This window comes from Oreochromis aureus, linkage group 18 (assembly GCF_013358895.1).
Source record: "Oreochromis aureus strain Israel breed Guangdong linkage group 18, ZZ_aureus, whole genome shotgun sequence".
NCBI lineage: Eukaryota > Metazoa > Chordata > Actinopteri > Cichliformes > Cichlidae > Oreochromis > Oreochromis aureus.
Window position 1 is genome coordinate 4,698,908 of NC_052959.1, and position 12,631 is coordinate 4,711,538.

The 12,631-nt window shown below is 37.8% G+C and overlaps 1 protein-coding gene across 6 annotated transcripts in view; it reads left to right on the top strand.

Annotated features, from left to right (window-relative positions):
* astn1 (astrotactin 1) overlaps positions 1-12,631 on the top strand; it is a 417,314-nt gene that overhangs the window by 161,331 nt on the left and 243,352 nt on the right. For all 6 annotated transcript variants that reach the window (XM_039602830.1, XM_039602832.1, XM_039602833.1 and 3 more), the window contains one exon: positions 1,041-1,178. In XM_039602830.1, the coding sequence (XP_039458764.1) occupies positions 1,041-1,178 (138 nt within the window). The remainder of the gene's footprint in view (positions 1-1,040; positions 1,179-12,631) is intronic.

Here is a 12,631-nt window from a genome sequence, read left to right on the forward strand (position 1 = left end):
ATAATACCAAAACCCAAGAAACTCAGAATGCTGGGTCAAACTGACCCAGAACCATGACGGTAGATCTTTAACTACTTGATTTTATTCTCTGCTTGGAAATAACAGTGCACTCAAATTCACTCTTGGCATTTGCTGTGTTGAAGTTTCATATACTATATATATTTATCCCTCACTTACTGTAAAAATCACATTTGCAGGACTAGAGGCCTAAAAACAAATAGCACCTTACAAATACGATCATATATGCGAAGTAAGGCTTGCACACCTTCGTAGACACAAATCAATAAAGATATTGCAGTTTCTCAAATGCCTCTGTGCACTTCTGTCTGCCATTCATGAGCTACTTATTAATATGTTTAACTGTAGTAACCTTTCACCATTCAACACTTCACAGAGTCAGGATTTCAACTGCTGTCAGTTCAAATAACTTTGATGACTTTCAGTCACAATTCAAAAAAGTAGTATTCTCTACATTTGTTTTTTCTATGTAAAGAAACAACATTTATGAGAACATCATCATAATATTATTATTATTACTGTTATTATTTTTTTATTATACTTAGGTATTTTGTCTCACATATATGATTAGACCGCTGTTTCTTTTGCCAAAATTTGAAATAATGATGTCATTGTATGTGTAAGTAGAACCTGTTATAGAGCAAAACCAACATAATGAACACCTGCTAAATTCTGTTTTTGTTGACAAAATAAACCCATTTCAAAGGAAACGCTGTGCTTGCTTGATAATTATTAAAGGTGTAATAAAGGACACTAATCAGCTCTTCATCATTGCATCTGTTAATAGGCGAGATATATCAGGGAGCAAGTGAACATTTTGTTTCTTTGCAAACAGTTTCACCTAGCAAAAGTCAGCAACTTCCAGCAGCCTCTCACCAACTGGTTGGGTTAATTCCCTAGCAGCTGGAAGTTGAAAGGGGTTCCCAACAGTGTCAAAGGCCTTAATGATCTAATTTTCCCTGAAAGGCCTAAACCTACAACCCTACCTTACACTCTCATGTACTTTTCCTGTCCTCTTGCAGATTCACGTACACCCTAGGAGAAGGAATGTGGCTGCCATTAAGTAAAAGCTTTGTCATCCCCCCTGCTGAGCTCGCCATCAACCCATCAGCCAAATGCAAGACAGACATGACAGTCATGGAGGATGCGGTAGATGTAAGGTGAGAGACATTTTCTGCACTGCCATTTTCTTCAGTGTTACTTTGGGAGTCATGACAGTCCAACTAAAGAAATAAAAGGAGTCATCGAGCAGTGAAGCAGGGTAGGATTTTGCTGACCGCTGCACCAAGCTGAAAAGTACCTGAAGGAGTTTCTTCTTAATGCCGCACTTGAAGGATTGCAAAGACTTTCTGTCGACTCTAGTAAAAACAGACTTTTATTATTATCTCTCATCAACTCTCTGACTTGTTTTGTATTCTCACGTAATCAGCATTTGTTTTTATTCGTTGTTGTTGCTGTGAGTTTTAATCAGGCCTCTGAGGATTTTGCCGAGGTGGTCATGATTCAGAGGGCAATGAAATTCTGCAGTCTAACACAAAAACATTTATGAATAAAGGAAAAAATGCCAAAGTTTAAAAAGAAAGAACTGCTTGGCAGTTCAAAGCCACTGAGAGCATTTGAATTGTTAAATGGTTCATAAGTCCAAAGAAAATCTACTCTGTGTGCAGTGACTGTGGGCTGCAGAGAGAGCTGTAAATGAGCCAAAACAATGCCGCAGAGTTAAACTGGGCTCAACTGATGACATGTATTACACAGTGGAAGCAATGCCCCTGAGCATTCTCTTTATTTCTAATGAGAAATGGACAGACATGCTACTTGGGGTTGGGGGTGGGGGTTAAATAAAGAACATACCCACCCAAACCATAAAAGGTGATTTTTAAGGTAGTGCTGAAGAATTTGTGTTATTTCGACAGTCACTGACACGGCAAGCAGGAAACATGTCTCACTGGCTTGTTATCTTGACCGTCTACAACAACTGTGGATTAACAACCACAATGATCCTACTCTGGTCCAGATCACTGGAGATGTGTGCAGCAATGTAATCTGTCCAGGACACAAAGCAGAAACCAAATCATTGAATCCAATATAGGCTCTAGCTAGCTTTTAGCAAGTTAGCTAGTGGTCCAAATGAGCACAGACACATGACCGTATCTGAAAGATCTCTCTTTCAGAGTGTGGTTCGTGCTTTACTTAAAAATCACATTAACTTCCAGACTGATGGAATAAGATGGATAAGAAAATATCTCATTGCTTATTTAAAATATGCTTTTATTTTGTGTGTAGTGTAGGTTGGGTACTGTTCTGTTCAAAAATGCTCCCTGGCAAACAGATTTTCACTGGAGAGATGGGACAGGTGTGTGCAGTCATTCTGTGCTTTTTTTTAGGCAACTCTGGGCTGAAGCTAAAGGTAGCGATGCTCGGATAAGAGGTTTAGTCCAGAAAGAGATGTCTGCATAACAAGAAAGCCAAATGTTTATAAAAACCAGACGTTGGACTCCAATAATAAAATGAATATAGTGGAGTAGACTATTTCTGTTATAGTGTGTGTGTCTAACTAATTAAAATAAATCCAACTATCAAATTTCAAACAGCCTATCCGTATGCCTGAGCCTTCAGCGTTTATGTTTATGGCTTCATTGACCAGCCAAAATATGATGCTCACTGTCCAAAAGGTAACATACCGGCGCTATGTGACAAATCGTCGGTATGTTACGCTTTTGGGCACCCAACCCGTCTGTATGTTATGCGTTCAGAGTCATTCTATTGGATTCCATCCACAATCCAGAGCGTATCATAGGGACACAGAAGGTTACCTTTCGCATTACTATGAGACACCTCGGGACGTGACAAATCGTCGGTATGTTACGCATTGGGAGTGAGAATGCTCTACATGGAACTTTGATCAGTTATGTCCCATTTAATTACATTTATTTAAGTTACTTAAATTAGTCAGGGGTATGCTCAAATATGACCAGTACAGGGCAGAATTTCACAGCATGTTTCAGTATCTAGTGTACTCTTTTGGTCATTTCTTTGTTAGATTTAGTTTTTTGGTGGATAAATCTGGAACCTGAGAAAAGTTTCCACCAGTTTCCTGAAGACCAAGGCCTTTGGTGCTCTGTTTTGTCCAAATAAAATTTATTGTGCATTTAAGACCCCAACATAACACATTCTCTTCTCTGAAAATGAAAATGACTGAAATCTTTAAATGTTCAAAATAATTTCAGATTAATTTTCTGAGAGTCATAATTGTGTGAACAATAGAGCAGCACCGATTAGTCTGGTAATTTCAAACCAGTTAATGGCAAAGAAAAATCTTTTCTGCTGGAACACTTGTCTTGTTTTTAATTATTTAATGTGTTTTGCAGAGAAAGAAAGAAAGTGAGAGACAGAAAGAGACTGTAGTACAAGCTTGTCATAAGTGATATATTTTGGATGAGCCCTTTAGATTCACACTTTGCATTCCAAAACAAAAACACGGTAACCTTTTTGCACGTGTTTGGCAGCAAGCTTTGTAAATAATGCGAATGTCTAAAATATTTACTCTAAAAGATCCCTGGTGCTCTTAGACATATGACACAAAGACAAGAGTTTAGGTAATAAAATAATTTTAATTTTTTTGGTGCACAGATAAAAAATATCCACACACGACTTAATCAACAGTAATATCAATAGTATTTCTGATCAGGTTCACTGTAAGATCATCTCTGTAGCCCTTGAGCATAAAGACTGCTGCTCACTTCTACTTGAAGGACAGACCACTAATTAGTTTGATGCAGAACCGACTTTGCTTGTTGGTGGAAAGCTTTAAGATTCACCCAGATTAACAGTTAACATGACTTATTATGTTTTAGAAAAAATATGTGGGACAGGATTAGTTTGTAGAGGAGAGGTAGGTCCACGTAGTCATTAGTGGGTATTGTCCTTTAGTGTCTGCAGAAACATTCAGTGTCAACAAGTTAGTGTGTAACTGTGTAAAGCCCTGCTCTGTTTGACTTACGCTTATTTTCCCTGTGAAAATTATGCCAGGTAAAGTTAGACTCACCCAGGTGATTATCAACATTTTTGTGAAGCCTCATAAACACATAGGGAGCTTTTTTATATTTTAATCCCAAAGAGTTCAGAAATATAAAGAAAAAACTGATTAATTTCATTTATGAAAACACCTTTAGACATGTTTCTGTGTATCATAGTTATAGGGTACATTTGTTATTGATTGCATAAAATATCAACTCATTATTGATAAACAGGGGCAACTAGATTTTGGCCTAAAATAAAATTGTGGCTGGATATGAAGGGTGTTCATCTAAGATGACAGGATTTATGGATTAGCCCTCAGGTGATTTAGTCATCTGATATACTGCTCTTAAATTAATGAGACATCCACGAAGACAGCTGCCCACCTGATGACCCATGATGAATGAATGATGTGTCATCTGTGATAGCTGTCAAGCCACTTCCCAAAGGAAAGAAAATCACAAAGGTATCAATCTGGAGTTGAAACAGAAGATGTCAGTAGATTTTATTCTGTGAGGACCATGAATGCCTGTACTGAATCCCTTTGCAGTTTAACAGCAGTTGTTTCAGTTACCTTCTGGATCAAAGTGGTTGAGCAGCAGGCTGAATGGCAGGAAGACAGATATAAATTGACACCCCTGGGCTACACTACTGTCACTAAAAAGAATACAGTGAAATAGTTTAGCTTCTGCGTTCCTATACATGTGAATGGAAAACCATACATCTGTCAAACAGTAAGGGAATAACAACTTTAGATGACAGAAGATGATGTGACAGCCATTTATAACACAATCCTTACTTGCAAGAGTTGGTCTATAGTGCTCTTTGTCAAATGCAATGTCATTTTTTTTTAGCCTGAAATTGAATGACTTTTCCAAAATACACAAATTTAAACTATTTAACATATTTAAACATGTTTAACTGTGAAGCTCTACATGGCATGTAGATATTTTATGGGACAGTGGTGACAGAGTTGAAGGGACCCTTGACACTGTGACAAGAACAATCTTATGTTCCAACAACATTTGTCAGATTCCCACTAAAGCAGGCAACGACCTGGGGGACACCAAGGTGTTCCCAAGACAACGGACATATATAAACTCTCCAGGCTGTCATGGGCCACCTCTGGGGTCTCCCTCTGTGGTCCTGGTAGGACATGCCCAAAAGACCTCACTTGCCTGATGTGCCTGAATCGCTTGAATACCAATGGGGAAAGGCCATTTATTAAATCTGTCAGCCACTGAGGTTGATGAATTTTCACGCTTAGTGATTTCTTTTTTAAATAGAAGCAAAGTCATTTGACTTGGTTCATTATACTGATGTGGCTCTGAGAGGATTGTTGTGATTATTTATCAAATATTGTTTCAATGAATTTCACACTGAACAAGAAAAAGGATTAATTATCAGTAGAAAATATTTGGGTGTTTGTTGCAGGCATACAAAACCAATTTGATGCAAGTGACTCAAGAAAGCGACGTATAGACACATATGAATCTGAGACTCCAGCTGTGTGTGTTTTACTAATTAAATGTGCTGCCTGAGCCACAGCTGGTTGAAAGGATTAGTTATCAGAACAGGAATGGAAGTGGACAAGTGTATATTTTTAGCTTGTTACTGACAGAAACCACTGATATGATGTTGGAGTTCAGTGTTGTTTAGTGTTAGAGTTTATTGTCAGCGCTGGAAGTAGCATTCTCTATATGGAGTGAGATGAAATGCAGAAATGTGGGGGACACAGTATTCCTACGTTTCTTTGGCACTTTGAGAAGTACTTTCAGAAGTATTCTACACAGTTGTTTGTTTAAATTTAAAAAATGCCTGAAAAATATGGATAAAGAGAAGAAAAAGGTTCAGAGATGTAGGTATAGGGCCCAGAACTCCTGTCACCAGGTTACTCTGAGTGTTTTTCATTTAAAGCAATATTGTAGGAAACACCATTTCTCATCAAATTGCCTGCGGTAGCAGAAACTATGGGAAAGTTTTGTACACCGCTGAACACCTTTAAGGAATTATTTGTCACCAGCTCAGCAGTTATCTTTCTTCATTCAACCACTTCATTCATGCCAATGTGTCATTTCTCTGTGATTCCTGATCCGATGAAGGCTCCTCTCAGCTTTCCCCAGAGGCCAAGCAACAATGTTAGCATCTTCTTGAACATGCTGTTGCACTCTTTTGAACTGTGTTCACACGTGTTTGACTATAAATTTGTCAATATGTCATGTTCACTGGCTGAGGGATGAGTTCCTACTGATTAGCTGGCGTCATAGCAGTTAAAATGACTGGATGAAAATGACTGGATGAAAATGACTGGATGAATAGTCATTGTAATTGTCAATGTATCATTCATATTAGGAAGTCGTATTCAGAAAGACGCTATATTTTTCCTTTTATTTGTTAATGGTGATTTTCACCTCCCTGTCTGAACTAAAATGACTAAAAATAAGTCAGCTGCAGGGTAAAACTTGGCATTTAATCGCACATTTACTTATAACCGTTCCATTCATGTTAATGGTTCCAATAATTGAGGCTTACATTCAGTTTATATTTCAAAAGCAGGCAGCTGTCTATAAATATATGACATGTCCTTGTTCAACATTACCAGTGTGACTTTTTGTTTTTTTAATCCAGTGTGTTTGTTACATAACGCAGAACTACTTCAGCAGAAGCATATGATGCTCTTAATAAAATCAGGATAATTAACTGTATTTTAACCTTTTTGTTTTGCTTTTCTGGTGAGAATTTTAGTTTTTAAGTTAACAAGGTAAGTCATTCCAATGACTTAATAAAGTGATGGTGTACTCCGATACTGACTGTAACATCAGTTACGTCAGATAACCATTTTAATTGTCTGTCGTCTGTCTTTTTAATTAGATAAGTGTGTTTGGATTCATTGTCAGTGCCAATTAAAAGATTATAATCTGATCTGAATCTGGAAAACTGTAACTTTTAGGACTTTCTTCCCATTAAACACCACTTTGTTTTACAGAGAGATATCTCTGGTCGTATTGTTCCATGTTTAATGCCTGGAGGGGATGACTCTTTTTTAATGTTGAGCACCAGAAACATTGCACATGGGATCTAATGAAACATATAAAAGAGTTTAGGGAAAGTCATGAGTCTTAGAAGTGTATCATTTGATTTGTTAGTATTTGAGACCTCTACATCATCATTTTTTCGCCTAAACCAATTGCATGTTTCGTTAATTAATTGAGAAGTTTTCCTCCATTGTACAACAAAATTGTGTAATACTGATACAGTTTCCTGAAATAAAAAAGCCTTTACACTTTAACTTTTCTCCTGTGCTATCCTCACCCTAAATTCAGTTTTGCAGACATTTTTGGGCAAAAAGCATTTCAGATAGTTGTTATCAAATCGTGTTTTCGTTAATCGAACCCTCAGGACAAAGATTTGGGAAAGCCAAATGTTTGTCCTGTCTGCATCAAATTGGTTTTAACATCCAAACACCCAAATATTTCCTCCCAAATGGACATTATGATGATCATTCTTTCCAGCGCTTTGATATTTTGGGATATAATGAATGTTGTAGTAGCCTCAAAGACTCACCAACAATGCTTTGAACCTTTTTTCTTTTCTTGTGGGATGTTTAATGGTAAACACAGTAGTGTCACCCACAGTTTTTTGGTGCGATTTGACTTTAATTAGGGTTCTAAAATATCCTAGCATTCGAACTTGCTGTTAGTTTCATCATCTGCTGAGGCTCTCTTCAATAGGTTCCCTCTGAATAAATGACAATAAAACAGTGGGCAATTATAATGGAAAAATTGGTTTGTAAGATAACATCAAGTTGAGTGTGAAAAGGAAGGAAACTCGCTTCCTTTTCTACCAGGGAATTCAGAGGGGGGTTAGGGAAGTTGGAAACTAAATATTTTTTTAGTTCCACAGAAGTCATCAATTTCCCTGCTAAGCCAAGGTTCATGGCAAGGCTATTACACCAGTTCTTCTTTATCACCAGCAGCACTATTCCTCTGCAAAAAATAGCTACTGATTTAGATTATGTGAGGAAAAGCAGCAGTCCACTCTGCTTTGTTCTTCATCCTCAACCATCTCAAGTACTTACACTTGCGCCCCTCTGCTGGATGATCTGCTCATTGACCTTGCAAGAGGTTTACGGGCAAAAATAATGAATAAATAAATAAATGAAATTGTAGTTACTCAAAGTGAGTGCTCTGAGCAAGGTTAAAGCAATGAATTCATGGTGTGTTTTATCTCACAAGTCTGCTATGTTGCATAACAACTGTGCTGTAAAAACTCATTGCTTTTCTCATGATGATTACACAGAATGAATTAAACATGCAGGTGTTTGTAATTCATGAAAGAAGATATCGCTTTATGAGAAAAAATGAGAGCAGAGTGTCAGAACATGTCTCGCAAAGCAGACTGTTGAAGCACTGCTCTGACAGTTCCTCATTTTCCTGCCAGACTGAAATATGATCTAAAGAAATGTGATAACCTAATCAGTTATAATGAGAGTGAATTGAACATTCCTGACATCGAGGCGCCGCTAATTGGATGTTGAATTATTAGCTTGTTTGAAGTTAGCATTTCGTGTACTTTTTAAAACAGTATTGATTCTTCAGAAGGATATTATAATAAATCCTTTAATTAAACAAACAGTCTCACTAAGATTGGGAACAGTGTCCAAAAAAAAGCAAAGAAACATACAGACAGGCACATTATACAGTACATGTTTAATAATCCGAGGTGGTAAAAGTACAGACATTTTTTACTTAAGTAGAAGTACAGATACCCGTTTTAAAAAATACTCCAAGTGAAGTTGAAGTACTAAATCCACTTCTTTACTCAAGTAAAAGTAAAATAAAGTCCAGGCTTAGTTTGTTTTGCAGGACATGTCACAGACAACGTTGCATTTCTATATACCGGCCAGTTAAAAAGTGTTACTCTGTTTTATACTCGCTCCTTTTCAGTAGCAATAGCTAGATGCTGAAGTACCACGTCCACAACTTACAGTCTACATTATCCTCCAAGTAGAAACGCTATGAATGAACCTAAAGTAACGAGCCTGTTTTAAAAATGTGACGTTTCATTGTTTATGTGGCTTGGTTGATTTATCGATAGCAAAGACATTTTTCAGTTCAGTATGAACAAAAAGGTACACACTTACAAAATAAAAGAATTAATTTAATTATATGTAAATTTACTATGTTATTTAAAAGAGTGTGGTAAAAATAAAATTGACTTCATTTGTATGCATTCAGTTTATACCAATGACATTTACCTATATATTTCTTATATATTTCACCTGCATTTTACTTTATTTCTTCATGTTTATTAAGAGTGAAGAATTTATTTATTTATTTATTTATGTATTGTGCAGTTAGTGTTAAAAAAAGTCCTCCAACCTTACATTGTAGACACTGTCTTTAAATGTAATCAAAGAGCAGAGGTAAGCAGGGAATCTGTAGAGGAGAGCTATCTAAATTTGTATCATGTTCTGTGTTCAGGACCATTTCACTTTTTCATATAAGATACCATGGTGAGTAAGAAAGAAACAGCTGTGATAAGCTCTTGTGAGTCAAGAGGCTTCATTATGGTCACATTATAAAGAATATGACCATAATGAAGCGTAGTCAAAACTGTGGATTGTACAATGATCGTACAACTAACGAATGAGAAACAGGATCTGTTTCTATACAAAAATCCAATGTGTGTCTTTCATTTTCTTCATAGGTGTTAGGGTTAGGTGGTAAGCGAAAATGGACCATATGATGGTTTTTGTGAACCTGTTAATACAATGCACATAGTTTTGGACTTTCTGTCAGAGTGATTGTCTTAGAACCATTTAAAGGACTGTCCATCTTCTAAAATGCCATTATCCACTGAATCATATACTTTTGATAGGTCTATGAAAAGTACAGTGCATTACTGGTAATTATGGAGAGCTGCAGTACTGCTCTGCTGGGAAAAGATCTAAATCCTGACTCCTCTGGTTGTAAAATGTTATTTGATTCCAAATACAGTTTTAGATGATAATTTATTAGGTATTTTTGCTAGTAAGGCGATTTTAACAGGGATGGTAATTATTTAAGTCACTAGGATCCCCACCTCTGTGGAAGGGAACGCTAGATTAGTCCTCACCCTAAAAAAATGTCCAGTTGTCTGTAGATTTCCTTACAGCTTGTTGATGTGGAATATTTGGTGCAGAACAAGCAGAATTAGAGATGCTGTTCTTGTTAGAAATGGTTATAAAACAATTTTGCAGCTGAAATAAGATAACAATTAATAATCACAGATATGTGTTTTATTATCTATTTATTTTTTAAACGAGTTAGGCAGTGACATTAATTTTCAAAGTTCAGAAGGTTTTCCATAACTTAGATGCAAGAGCGGACAAATAGAAATCAGATTTTCTTCAGATAAGGAGTAAAGCAGTAATTTTGTTTCTGTGTGAAATTTTGCCAGTCATATAAAAGATTGCTGACAGATCATTGACAGATGACATATGGTGGGATGCCTGGGGAATGGAAGTGTACTGGTACTGATTTTCAAGAACAAGGCTGATTTGCACAGTTGTAGTAACTAGAGAGGAATAAGTGAGCCACACCATGAGGCTGTGGGAAAGAGATGAAGCTGGGTTAAGAAGCAGGAGTATGGCTTCATGCTGAGGAAGAGGACTACAGGTGTGCTGTTTGCTTTGAGAGCTTTGCTGGAGAAGTACAGAGAAGGTCAGAAGCTACACTGTGTCTTTGTGGAGCCAGAGAAAGCATATGATAAGGTGCCAAGAGAGGAACTGTGGGACTGCATGAGGAAGTCAGGAGGGGCGGTGAAGTATGTGAGGGTGGAGGACACAGTGGTGTGGGGTGTGGTATGATAGACAAAGGTTTCAAGCTGGCTGTGGGATTACATCAGGGATCAGCTCCAAACCACGTGTTGTTTGTGATGGTGATGGACAGGCTGACAGATGAAGTCAGGCAGGTGTGTCTGTGCATGATTACAACATTGTGATTTGTAGTGAGAGTAGAGACCAGGTGGAAAACATTCTGGAGACGTGGAGGTATGCACTGGAGAGAAGACGAATGAAGACGAATGAAAGTCAATAAAGCCAGACAGAATACTTGTGTGTTAATGAGAGGGGACAGGTGCAAGGAGTAGATGTAGTACAGGTGGATGAGTTTAAATGCCTGGGGTCAGCCATCCAAAGCAATGGACAAAGCATGAGAGTGGTGAAGAAGAGAGTGCAGACAGGGTGGAGTAGGTGAGATGAGAGTCAGGGATGATTTATGACAGAACAAACAGATTTACAGCAAAGGATGCTGAATGGCTCCCCTTGGGGAAGGTGGTGGTTATAACAAAAAGACTGGAGGTGGAGATGCAGAGGGTCAGTGTGATGGAAGAGGATGCTAGGGAAAGGGTGAGATGGAGGCAACCCATAAAGGGAGCAGCCAGAAGAAGAAGATGGATGGTTATTGGTGGGTTTTGCCATCTTCCATGCAGCATCGTTAGCAATGAGAGCTCTGGCAATGAAAAAGGTACCATAACAGAGTTTTATTATTTAAAACAAAGTTCAGTTAAAAAAAATCCTCATTAAAATCTTTAAATTCCTTTTCTTTATGAAATATTGTTGCTCTTGAAACTGTCTTTCTTTCTACACATTTTGTTGGGCAGTAGCTCCTCATATCTTGAGGAAAAATTTGAGTATTCAATTCAATTCAATTCAGTTTTATTTATACAGCACCAAATCACATCAGTCACCTCAAGGTGCTTTATATTGTGAGGTAGACCCTACAGTAATACATACAGAGAAAAACCCAACAATCATATGACCCTCTATGAGCAAGCACTTTGGCGACAGTGGGAAGGAAAAACTCCCTTTTAACAGGAAGAAACCTCCGGCACAACCAGGCTCAGGGAGGGGCGGGGCCATCTGCCATGACCGGTTGGCGTGAGAGAAGGAAGACAGGATAAAAGACATGCTGTGGAAGAGAGACAGAGATTAATAACAAGTATGATTCAATGCAGAGAGGTGTATTAAAACATAATGAGTCAATGCATCATGGGAATCCCCCAGCAGCCTACACCTATTGCAGCATAACTAAGGGAGGATTCAGGGTCACCTGATTCCGGCCTGACTATATGCTTTAGCAAAAAAGAAAAGTTTTAAGCCTAATCTTACAAGTAGAGATAGTGTCTGTCTCCTGAATCCAAACTGGCAGCTGTTTCCACAGAAGAGGGGCCTGAAAACTGAAGACTCTGCCTCCTGTTATACTTTTAAATACTCTAGGAACAACAAGTAAGCCTGCAGTGCGAGAGCGAAGTGCTCTAATGGGGTGATATGGTATTATAAGGTCATTAAGACAAGAGTAGTAGACACTTAAATGCAATATTTTTTTAGAAGTTAGGCATGGTAGGTTTGTACTGTTTAGTCATGTTGGGCTAGAGCTCAGTTGCTCAATTGATGCAAAGTTTGTGTAGTGCATCCAAGCTGTCAGAGAACCAATCTAAGTTTAAGTCACGCAAAAAAACAGCCTCAGAAGTAACATGTGATAAAATTCATTTGGCAGCTGTTCCAAGGAAGTCAGCGTCCTAGAAAAGTGGCAGTTTGGCGTTGCTATGAATT